This window comes from Herpailurus yagouaroundi, unplaced genomic scaffold (assembly GCF_014898765.1).
Source record: "Herpailurus yagouaroundi ecotype Mexico unplaced genomic scaffold, PumYag 141, whole genome shotgun sequence".
In the NCBI taxonomy this organism is placed as follows: domain Eukaryota; kingdom Metazoa; phylum Chordata; class Mammalia; order Carnivora; family Felidae; genus Herpailurus; species Herpailurus yagouaroundi.
In genome coordinates this window covers 2,996,610-3,008,474 of record NW_024412396.1, presented here as the reverse complement: position 1 = coordinate 3,008,474, position 11,865 = coordinate 2,996,610, and the positions used below count along the sequence as shown (strand labels likewise).

Below are 11,865 nucleotides of genomic sequence, written 5' to 3'. Positions count from 1 at the left end.
GAGGATGGGGATACTCAGGACTGTTGTCTACTCTCACTCAATCTGCTACCAATCAGAACTGGAGACTGGATAGATAAACTGGGCTCTGCAAAGTGGCAGATCTATACCATGCAGCTCTATGGATTGGTTTAGCTATGTACCTTCCGCCAACCCAAGGAAAGGAATGAGACGGGAAAGCTTGAACTCTCCATGGTACTGAAAATGAACACAATCAGGTCATCCCTTCCTTATAACCAAAAAATATTTTTCTAATGAAAAAAATACATCCATGAAGACTGCTGTGAACTCCTGACAGACATCTCCCCAATTCTTCATAAAATCATAACAAAACAAAGCTAATAAGGAAAAACAGGTCTTGGTCAAACCCTCTTCCCCCCTCCTCAGATGAAAGAACTAAGGCAGAAACACTAAATTATTTGACTAGAACAAGGCCAAGACTTTCTTTACTATCACAAGATGCTCATGTGAACTAGTGACAGATATCACTTAGTGAACACTGGAAATTATCTGTTGTTAGCAGTGCATTGACGAAATAGGACATTCATTTGGTCTCAACAATCAGAGGAGTGAATCTCTGAGCAGGAATACAGGATACAAGAGAAGCAAACATCAGCCATAAAGAAACCCTGAGATTTGAATGCTTCATTCCCTTGCTCTACTACTGTTAACAGTGGTTATCAAACTATATCCTATGTTTTTTTTTGTTTTGTTTTGTGGTTTTTTTTTTTTTTTTGAGAGAGAGGGCACAAGTGAGCGAGGGGCAGAGAGAGAGAGAAGTGGGGCTCATGTTCACCAGAAGTGGGACTCGTGCTCATCCAAAGCAGGGCACAAGCTTTTCTGAAGTGGGGCTTGAGCACACCCAAAGTGGGACTCAAGCTCACGAAGTGTCAGATGATTAATGACTAACTCACCCAGGTACCCCATTCTATGGAGTTTTAAAGGTTGCTTGCAGCTATTCAGAAATCTTGGGAAAAGCAGGATATGAGAACATAGAGCTCTAGGCTTCTTCATCCTCACTTTAACTAAAGTAACTTCACTTATGCCTCTTTCCCATTTTGAGAATCCAAATAAAACTTTGTCAGCAGCATACTCTAAACAGTATTTGATGACTCTGGGGCAGATATTCTCAGAAATTATTCAACATTTTGTTGAAAACCTTTTTCAAATAGTGCCTATCATCTAGAAACCAGGGATAACAAGATATCCTGGGAATAAAGACTGGATTGAATTAATAGAAGATCCACAAAGGTACAGGTTTTTGTTTGTTCAAATCACTGGTATAACACCAAGAGGGCAAAACAGTATCTGGAACTTGTGGTTTCTTTGAAGACAAGACTTTGAACAGGAGTGGGGCAGTAGGGAAGAGGGAGCTAAACTCTATAACCTACCTACCAGTATTTTTAAAAAGGAAAAACAACCAACCTGAAGACTTTCATGAACCCCAGGATACTTGAGGGCCTCCACACAATTGTGTTCTTCAAGTACTGGTTCTCTTCATTTATTAGCAATGTAACCTTGCGCAGACTGCCTAAGTGTCTCAGTTTCCTTACTGGTAAAATAGAGATGATCTATAATTTGTAAGGATTACGTATAAAGCTCTTAGCTCAGTATGTAACACAAAGTAAGATCTTAGGAGAAAAAAACCACCACCACTTCCTTTTCCTTGGCAGTTCCTGTAACCCAAAAATCTTAATAAATGAGAAGCCAATGCAAGAGTCAGTCCTAAGAAGCAAATGAGGTGGTCCTAACTAAGTATTTTTGAACTGAACCTCCTGTCCACTTAGTTCAGCCAGAAAGGGAAAAGAATCTCTAAACCTGTTCCGTGGCTCTTTGTTTAGATTCACTTGAAGAAACAGAAGTATTAGGGCCCTAGGCAGGTCAGGCTCACTCAGACTACAACGGACTAAAAGTTCAAGGCCCTAGAAATAAGCCCATTCTGGAAGAAATCTCAGAGATTCAGTCTAACACCTTCATTTTTCAGCTAAGGAAAATCAAAGGCCAGGAATGTTAAGTGATCTGCTCAAGTTAACAGGAGACAATACTAGGTTGACTCCTACTTTCTATCAGGCTACAGCCAACTAAAAACACACCCTGCCCTGATCAGGCAGACTAGTAGAAGTCCAAATTTACAGGACTCAGAACCAAGGATTTAGTGATGCAATAACCCAATTCTACTTCTCTCCATGACACTGCCCAGGAATACAGACACAAAATTAGGTCTTCATGAAATCCTAAGCACTTAAAAAAACTGTAGTAAATTTATTCAACAGATTCTTCAACTTCTGTCCTTTCCGGTTCCCCTTTTCACCTTCTGTATTATCCAAGCCTAAAGGCTCTCCCACCAACAGAGGTCGTTCTCTGGACAGAATACAAGATCTCAGATATGTAACTCCTACCAGTCTCTTGACTTGGACAGATATTTTGGTGACATTTTCATTCTTTTGATCTTCAAGCTAGGAATTTTCAATCTGCCTATTTTTTTGGCACTCCTTTGCAAGCATTTATAAAAGGACTAGCCTTTAACTGACTGGTGAACTAAGACCTTAGTTAAAGGAAGGTCAAAGAGGCTGTAAAACACAAGACTATACTGATTCTTCATACTCTAGTCTGCTCATTCACTCTGTTCTCTCTGGATAAACTCTCTCCCTATAACTGACCAAAGATCAGCCCTATGTTTATTTTATTTTAGGAAGAAAAGAAAAACATTCAGAAGTGGAGATATGAGTAACTTAACAATGAGAAAAGGTTCTACAATACAGCTTTTGCTAGTCATGAACCAAAGGTTTCCTGAATCACTGACCCCATCTGGTGGCCAGCAAGTTACATTAACAAAACCCACATATCTTAAGATGACTTGCACTCTATTACAATAAATCATACACGAACTTATGGCCACGTGGGCCAGAAGAGTTGATAACACTACTCTAATCTCTCAATATTTTTTGCTAAGGAAACAATTTATAGCTTCTGAGAAAAGTAAACTATCAAAACAAACTATAAAGCCAACCTTCTCTCACTCCCCCTGCAAAATTTCATCTTTCCCTTTATCCTTTTATTACCATCTCACCAGAAAAACCCCACACCCAGTGATTCCAGTCATACAATACATATGCAAAAGCAGATTCATTTCGTAAGTAAAATCAATTTTATTCATAAAGATCTTTCCACATATCCAGAGCAAACAATTAATGAATTTCAAGGAAAAAAAAATAAAACCTACATACAGTGAAATTAGAAGTATCCCTGGATAACAACAGATATACAAATATGTACACCCATCATCACCGCCGCCTCCGAAAACCTGAAAGGAAGGGAAACCAAGAATAAGGCAAAGGACAGTTGGAAAAGCTGAAGGGACAGAAAAAAAGAAACCTAGAGAAAAGGGCTCAAGAAGGTTGGGTCCCCCTAGACAGTACTCTGTACATCCTCCCAGGACAAAGGACTAGAAGTAGGAATGAGACTAAACTTGGAAAACAGTTCCTTCAAGTGACATTTTAATAGTCCTACTTAAGGAAGCCTGCACACCAACTGTGGGACCTTAGAAACAGAACCCAGAAATCTTTTTTTTTTGTGAATGATGCTGATTTTCAGCTTGGCAAAAAAGAGAAAGCCCACTTCTAAAAAATCAATGCTCAGTCTGGAAGAGGTAACTACAGGGGTTGGTCTGAGACCTAAGATGGCAAATCCAGACAGCTGACATCCCAATTCGTACTCCCTACTCTGCACGTAACCATCCAAGTCCTAGCCATTCACTGACCTTTCTTCTTTCGACTTTTCTTAGGTATCTTCTTACGCTTCTTAATAGGATTCTGGTCCTGGAGACAGATGGAAAAGTGAAGGAATGGCAGGTGCTTCCAGGTGTCAGCACCCCTTTCCGTGTTCCTCATGGTAATGAGCCCCACGTGCACCTGGCTGAAATCAAGGAGGCTGCTTTCCCACCACTGTATCGCAGCCTTACCTCATCAAGATGAGGTGTTCCTCCTGTCAAAGCACTGATGTCACTAAAGTGTGTGAGGGAATGAAGTTGTGAATTCATAACACTTGCTCGTTTTCGTCGTCCTTTCTCGCGCTTACTGACACTTAAACGCACCATCATGCTCTCCTCGTAGTTAATCCTGCCACAGAAACACAGTTTACAACATGTTCAATCTACACACAGAAAGCTGCAGCTAAAAATCTTCACCCCTTCTTGAAATAGTTCTCAAGAAATTTCACAGCAAGTCAATATAATATTTAAGATCAATGCACATATTGAGCTTCCTCAATGAAATGTTCTTTATGCTAGAAATTCCCTCCTCCCTAGAGATGAACTCATAGCCCATCCATAAGAATATTTAAACTATTATACCAAAAAACTTGCACCTTCAGGAACAGAATTCCTACATGAGCCCCTTCACTCAAATCTATCAACGGTGGAGACTGACGCCCAGGCAAAGTTGATGAGTCTGTATTCATGTTACAGTCACTTTCCTGCTTTTCTTTCCTGAACCTGTCTAGCATTCTTGATGCCACTATAAAAACTTGACTTTATTTGCTTCTGCACAGAAGTGAGAGTTGTGACAGTGAAATATGGAATTTTTAAAGTCCCACTAGGCAGAACTGCACATATTCCTCTTCGTACAGCATCTGCTCAGCCTAAACACTTGGGAAGATATTTTTTCCCGAGCTCCTATTCTGTACTTACCAACCCTAATTCTTAGAAACTATCAGCCCAATTTCCCACTCTACTTTCTCTATAATGTGAATTCTCTTGGTACCAGACTTAATCATATCCATCCAAAGCATAAGGACAGGTCTCCATGGGGTAGAAAACAATTTCCAATTGCAAGGATTCAGACCTGTGTTGATCCTCCTGACTCTGACGGGTGACATGAGGATGCCGAGCATCACGGATTTCCTCTGGAGCATCTGAGTACTGCTCCTTAAGTTCACGAATGACAGAGCTGCTCAATGCCCGTTTTCTGGCCCGTTCTAGGCGTTTCTTTTCCCTCTCAGCTTCTGTTTCATCTATATGATAAAAATCAGCGAGGGTTATCCCAGAACAGAGAAAAAGATAAAAGAGACACAATTTATGCCGAGGAGGCAGTAGACACAGTTCATACCATAATGTACTGGAACCAAGCGTGGTGGAACGTATTTCTTAACTGTTCCTTTTACAGATTTCTTTCCTGAAGCTTCAGACTGGCCTTCTGCTTCATCTTCCTCCTCGTCCTCAGAGCTCAACTACAAAAGGAATGCAAAATCCATAAACTCAGCAAGTGTTAGACACTAAGTAAAACCAAAGCTAGAGTACCCTGGGGAGTTGGGAATATAAACAAAGGGGAGAAAGGAAAATCTCATACTCTACATTCTAAGGCACAAGACAGGAGTCAACAGTAATAAGAGAATCCCAGGAGATCCAGGATCCCCATGAGGCTCATTCAGGCTTTGAGCCCTCAGGAAAATCAGGTGAATGCAATCCCTTACCTTGCTCATCATATTGCTGGGATGAGGCTTAAAACGGAGAGGGTCATTCTCACCTGGGGGGGGGGGAGGGGGCACAAACAAGGGATTTTACAAGATTTGGAAATTTATGATAGTCCCCACATAATCTTACAGCTTCTGCCACTTACTGAGGCTGCCTGTCACTGCAGTCTTGACTAGCTTGTCAATCTGATACTTCAGTTTTTGGTCCAAGGGACGAAGCTTTTCCAAAACCTATAATGTGGTTAAATAGGGTTACGTTCCCTTCCCCAAATTAAACATGTCAAAGCCTCTATATTAACTTGCCAGATAAAGCATCTAAAATATAAACAAAGTAGAGCAAGTGAAAAAAAAAAATACTTTTTTCATTTGGTTTCCTCACTTAATCATGAGAACACCCACTTAAATGAGAGCTATTGTGACAGTCCTAGGGTTCAGGCTGTGGAAACCCAGAACGCTAAGATGCAAAATGCTTCATACCGTGCGGATCTCTACCAGTCTCAGAACTGCAGCATGTCCCTGAAGAGACCCTCCTGAGGCTTTGTCCAGGATGAGATGGGTTAAATCCATAAGGTACATGAGCAGTAGCTGGTCCTTCACTTCCAAGAGGCTGAGACCCTGAGAACAAAAGAGTAAGAGATGCCAATTCAGTTTTAGCCAAAGAAACAGGAGGAGAGCCTAGGGTAAACAGGGTAATTTTTTCCAAGTTCAGTTTTCCCCTCATCAGTTTATACAAGGTATCTGGAGTAGTCTCAAGGACGTGACTGTACCTAAAATGGCCACTAAGAAAATTATGAGAGAAGCAAAGCTCTGAGAATTACTGCAAGACAGTAAGAGCACAAAAATCAATAAAATGTCCCCAAAACTACTATGGTAGGGTTTCTCAATCTCAGGGCCATTAACATATGGGAATGGGCAATTCTTTATTGTGGAGTCTGTGTGGAAAACAGTATCCTTGGCTCCTACCTTTAAGGCCGTTCCAAATTTTGACAAATTTTGTCACCATATGATGTTCAATCTTTAATCAAAACAATTATTGGTTTTTATCCCCATACAATTATGTGATACAGTTAAAAACAATGATCTATACATACTGACATGGACTTAATTCTATGTCAGCACTTTCTACACTACAATATGGTTTCAGTTAAGGCAGGGACAGTATGATGCACACATTTTATTTATTTCAATTTTTTTAAATTTTTATTTATTTTATTTTTTTAAGGGGTCTCTATTTATTTGTTTATGAAATTTATTGTCAAATTGGTTTCCATACAACACCCAGTGCTCATCCCAAAAGGTGCCCTCCTCAATACCCATCACCCACTCTCCTCTCCCTCCCACCCCCCATCAGCCTATTTCAATTTTTTTTTAATCTTTATTTATTTTTGAGAGAGAGAGTGCGAGCAGGGGAGGAACAGAGAGGGAGACACCGAATCCGAAGCAGGCTCCAGGCTCTGAGCTGTCAGCACAGAATCAGACGCAGGGCTGGAAGTCACAAACCATGAGATCGAGACCTGAGCTGAAGTCAGACGCTTAACTGACCGAGACACTCAGGTGCCCCTGACGCACACATTTTATACACAGAGAAAAATCTCTGGAAGATAACACACTAGTAACAACTGCTCTCCATGGGGATCAAAATGAGGAAAAGGAAGAAATGGAGCATTTGTATTGTGAAAGTATTTTTCATCAGGCATACATTACTTTTACAATAAAATAAATTTCCCAAAAATATACCCCAGTGGTTATCTCAGAATGGTGATTATATTGGTTTTAAATTTTCTTCTTTATGCTTCTATGCATCTTCCAAACTTTCTAAAATTAAAATCACATTACATTTACAGTCAGATAATCAAGCAAATATCATATGAGTAACACAGGAGAGCACTTAAGTTACAGTTGTTAAAGAAGTTGGGGTGCCTGGGTGGCTCAGTTGGTAAAGCATCCAACTTCAACTCAGGTCATGATCTCATGGTTTGTGGGTTTGAGCGCCACGTTGGGCTCTGTGCTGACATCTGGAGCCTGCAGCCTGCTTCAGATTCTGTGTCTCCCTTACTCTCTGCCCCTCCCTGCTTGTGCTCTCTCTCTCTCTCTTTCAAAAATAAATAAACATTAAAAAAAAAAAAGTCTTTGTGACTACTTAAAATGAAACTGAAAAAGTCAACAGCCCTTGGAAGACCTATTTTATTTCAGACAGGTTAAATACTCTGCCTAAAATTACACATGTATTAGAGGAGTATGGGATTCAAACTCAGTCTGACTCCAACACCAAAGCCCTGGGTATTTTTAAACAATCATGGGAAGCTGCTGGAGATCAGCACTAGTGTGGTAACAGGTGGAGGCGCAAAGAATTTAAAGACAAACTGAGTTTAACCTCTGAATTAGGCATTTGGTAGTCAAATAATGGGTAACTCAATCTCATGACCCCAGTCTCCTCATCTATAGCATATACAGGAAAACATATATAAAGGAAACGTATTTCCTTTCTGCCCCGAAGAGTAATTACGAGCTTAAAAAAGATAATATGAAAGAACTCTATAGTCTGTAAAGCACTTAGTAATTTTCGGTCCTGAAAGATAAGTTACTAAATTCTGTTCAATGAATAAACAAATATATAGTGATCTAACATATATGCTGGCAGCCCAGAACCAGCCAAGAATTTGAGAAGTAGGTTCTTCCTGACTAGCTTGGACTCTGTCAAGTTCAAATAGAGTTATAAGCATATGAGAAAAAAATCAAAAAGAAGAAAACACAAAGATAAAAATAAAAATAAGTGAGAACAAAACTGAATAATGAGATAGAAAAGGCAAAGAGAACATATTAGAAACTCTATTAGCTCTAGGGGCGCGTTGGCTGGCTCAGTCAGTGAAGCACGTTACTCTTGATCCCTAGGTTGGAAGTTTGAGCCCCACACTGGGTGTAGAGATTACTTAAAAAATAAAATCTTTTTTTTTTTTTTTTTTTTTTAAGTAGGCTCCACACCCATCGTGAGGCTTGAACTCATGACCCTAAGATCATGAGTCACATACTCTACCAATGGAGCCAGCCAGGTGCCTCCCAAAATAAAATCATTAAAAAAAAAAAATTCTATTAGCTATCTTTCTAAAGCATAAATCTTCTGTAAATCCCATATTTAAAAATCTTTCAGTGACTCTTATTAAGTTACCACAATGATTTTCATACTTTTGTTGACCTATGGAGTATATTAAGTAATATCTTAGAACAAAAACTCCACATATAAAACAAGAGTTTTCCACTTCAAGGATCCTTCAAGAAGGATCCAAAGCCCTCCTTCTATACTGCTCCATATTCAATGATCCCTAAGAAGGTTCTACAAGACCTTAAATTAAAAACCACCATATTTCAATTTTAACATGCATATCGTTTTCATATTTTCACATCTCTAAAGTCAGGATGTATCTTTTAATCAATGGTACCTTAATGTTATGTCATATGTTAACAGGCCGAATTTTTTTTTGTATACAAAATAAGTGGCAGGTCCCAAATTAACAGCATTAGATTGGATGAAATACAATAGTAACTCCTCAGTTGGCCTACAAGGCTCTTCACAGAGTGACTACTTTCCTAGTCTTACTTCCTACTCCCCACCTTCCACCCCCACACTGTACATCCAACCACACTAAATGACCTCCTTTCCCAGTATATCGCCATGCTTTCAGGACTCTGTCCCTTTGTACATGCTGTTTCTTTCTGTTCCCTGGAGTCCTATTTATTCCGCACAATCCTGTTACCACCTGTGAGAAGCCTTCCCTGACTTCCTCTGTTCCTCTGGCAATTATTTAATCTCTCTCCTGGGCTTGCACAGTACTCATTATGACTCATCAGCAATTCTGCTGTTGCTTATACCTATTGTTTTGATCTGTCTCCTCTCCTAGACTTCAGCACAGAAACTGGATCTTATTCATCTTTGAAGTTCCAATACAACACAATAAATTTATGATGAAACAGCTGTTGAGAAGAAGTCAGGGAATGCTGACTCTTCAAATACGTCTTACCTTCTCTGTAGGATAGGCTCTAGCTTGAACTTTTTTTGTCAGAGCTTGTACTTGTGCAGTTACAGCCATCACCTGAAATTAGTCCAAATAAAACCGCTGATGAGAATACACCTAGTCATCTCTGAGCATGGAAGGGCAAAAACTAAACAAATCACCTGAAACAAAGCCTAAAATATTGTTACTACCTTTCTTCTCAGACAGTATAGGAAAGATGGTTTCTGATACTTTTTCATAAAGTACAAAAAAATTTCCACTTCTTAAAGCTAAAGAAATCACCTTATCAAACCATGGGGAGGGGAGGGGAACCGGGTCAGTGGTGATGTGGGGAGACTGTACCTTATCTGTACTGGCTGAATCAACCAATACAGCTGGCTACCCAAAGGGCAAATCCTATCACCTTTCCCAGCATTGGTTTCTTTAACTATGAGAATAAAGGAAATACATTCAGATAACTTCTTTTTGGAGTTTTCTGTATTGCTTTAGATGCAGAAATAAATTACTTTGAATTCTAGCCCGAAAAGGTTTTTTCATTAAGTCACTTGGCTCTTAAGGAATTTGGTAACATTCAAATATATGTCCCTCAAACGACCAAAGTTTGGAGGTGAAGCACACAAAACGAAAGCCAATCCGTCAGTGACCCATCCCCAAGGGGGTGACATGACTCACCTGATCCTGAAGGTTTTTCAAAAGTGTCACGGCACTTTGCAGGTCTGACTCCAGCACCGCCTATGAGAGGGAGAGAGAATTAAAGAAAAGCACTTATTTCCTCAGGATTATTAGAAGACTGGACGTATGGGGAGGAAAACCCTCTTCTCCTTCAGACACCCCACATTCCCGACTTTTCGCAGACTCGTTTCACAGTCGGCCAGCCCTCCAGGTTTCTAGGAGAAGCGGTAACTTCAGCCCCCTCACCCTACTGCTGCTTTTATCCTGCTGTATCAGGGAAGTTGCTTCTCTGAAGCTACTTTCGTCACCTCCTTTCCCTCGCGCCAATTATTTGCCCAGAGCCGCTGAAGTAAGGAAATGCCTACACAACGAAGCAAACTCACAAGATTCCCAGGCGCCGCCATCTTCACAAACCCCGCCTGTTCCGGGGCGGTACTTTCGGAGAGCCAACCTTATCTGATAGACTTGATAGACAACTCCCGCTTGCAAATCTAAGCCAATAGAAATAAGGGCCTCTCACTTCCGCCCCGAACAGGATGTGGGGAAGAGAAGCCACGCCCAGCCAATAGAATGGAAGAACTGACTAAATTCGTCAGACTTAGGGGAAGATCCAATGACGTAAAATTACTCGTGGAAAGGGGCGCGTGATTAGTATATTGAGGAGAATGATGAAAGCTAAACCAATAAAAACGGGGCAAGCGATTGATCGACAGTTAGAAAGACCCTATGGAAAAAAGGAGTTTGCTGAGCAAACTGATAGCGTATTGGCTCCCCGGATGCCGCAGTACCCAGTCTTTTTCACTACGCTGCCCTTGCGTGGCCACAATCTACCGCTAGGTGGCAGTCCTTGGCTTTGCTGTGAGACGGCAGTGTTGGGAATCCGCCAAAGCTGTCTGCTGTTCCAACGCGAACCACGCGAGGTTCCCCACCGGCTTCAAGGCCCTTGCATAGACTTTGTGATACACTCTTGTGTGACCCTGGAGAAGTCACTCGGTCTCTGACATTTTTTTCATCTGTAAATAAGACAGTTGAGCCAGAGAAGCCCAGAGCCAGCGTTTAGAAACGGACATACCGACACTTGGCGCTCATGTCCCTCATCGTGTTTACTGGGGACACTGCGGAAAGAACCCCCCCCCTCCCCAGATGCAGCCCCAACACTCCTCATCCCTATTTGGGGACTTAAAAGGGAGCACGTTTTACACATGAGGAAGCCAGTTGAGATTTATGTGACTTGCCCCCTGTCACACAATTTCGCAGCCGAATTTGGCCCAAACCCACCCCGTATTTCATTATGCCCTGCCTCATCTTTTCTCAATACTTTAAAATATGTCAACTCCTGCTTCTCACAAGCTGATAAAGTAATTTGGGTGGGTATTACTTGCTTCCATCACCTGCCTTAAGAAATAAGCACTGCAAAAGGTTAATAATGGTCTTGAATTTGTCCAAGCTGACCTAGGACTAGAAATCAGATCTCCTGACTTGGAACTGTCTTCTGGAACTAAGGAAGGAATAACCCCTGTATCTCTGCACCCAGGGTGGGAAAATCCTGGTTTCTAAATCTTTTGTTGGACCCAGGAAGAATAGGTAGGGGTTGTATCCAATCACCATATCTCTTAACATTGTTTTGCTGCTTCAGGCCCACCATGGAAGCTCAGGGTGCCTTGACAGCCTATTCATTCAATTAACCAATAATTAAAAAAAAAGTTTTTAATGTTTA

General features: G+C 40.9%; 1 protein-coding gene across 2 annotated transcripts; it reads right to left on the bottom strand.

The window, feature by feature from the left end:
- Positions 1-3,126: 3,126 nt before the first annotated feature.
- NGDN (neuroguidin) lies at positions 3,127-10,591 on the bottom strand. Of its 2 annotated transcripts, XM_040476693.1 has the most exons (11): positions 10,532-10,591; positions 10,149-10,208; positions 9,483-9,554; positions 5,944-6,081; positions 5,613-5,697; positions 5,467-5,519; positions 5,103-5,223; positions 4,839-5,007; positions 3,959-4,115; positions 3,758-3,815; positions 3,127-3,301 (listed from the first exon to the last, which is right to left on the bottom strand). In XM_040476693.1, the coding sequence occupies exons 1-11, from the start codon at positions 10,550-10,552 to the stop codon at positions 3,282-3,284; spliced, it is 954 nt and encodes a 317-aa protein (XP_040332627.1). In that variant the 5' UTR covers positions 10,553-10,591; the 3' UTR covers positions 3,127-3,281. The 2 variants fall into 2 exon arrangements, with proteins under 2 accessions (XP_040332627.1, XP_040332628.1); XM_040476694.1 differs by lacking the exon at positions 9,483-9,554.
- Positions 10,592-11,865: the final 1,274 nt, after the last annotated feature.

What these genes read in the sequence shown, in the direction of transcription:
- NGDN (XM_040476693.1), bottom strand. Translation starts at nt 10,552, where the DNA reads ATGGCGGCGCCTGGGAATCTT. An exon ending in TGAAAAACCTTCAGGATCAG is followed by an intron (nt 9,555 to 10,148) that starts GTGAGTCATGTC and finishes GACTAATTTCAG; the next exon opens with GTGATGGCTGTAACTGCACA. An exon ending in TGCAGTGACAGGCAGCCTCA is followed by an intron (nt 5,520 to 5,612) that starts GTAAGTGGCAGA and finishes CCCCCCCCCCAG; the next exon opens with GTGAGAATGACCCTCTCCGT.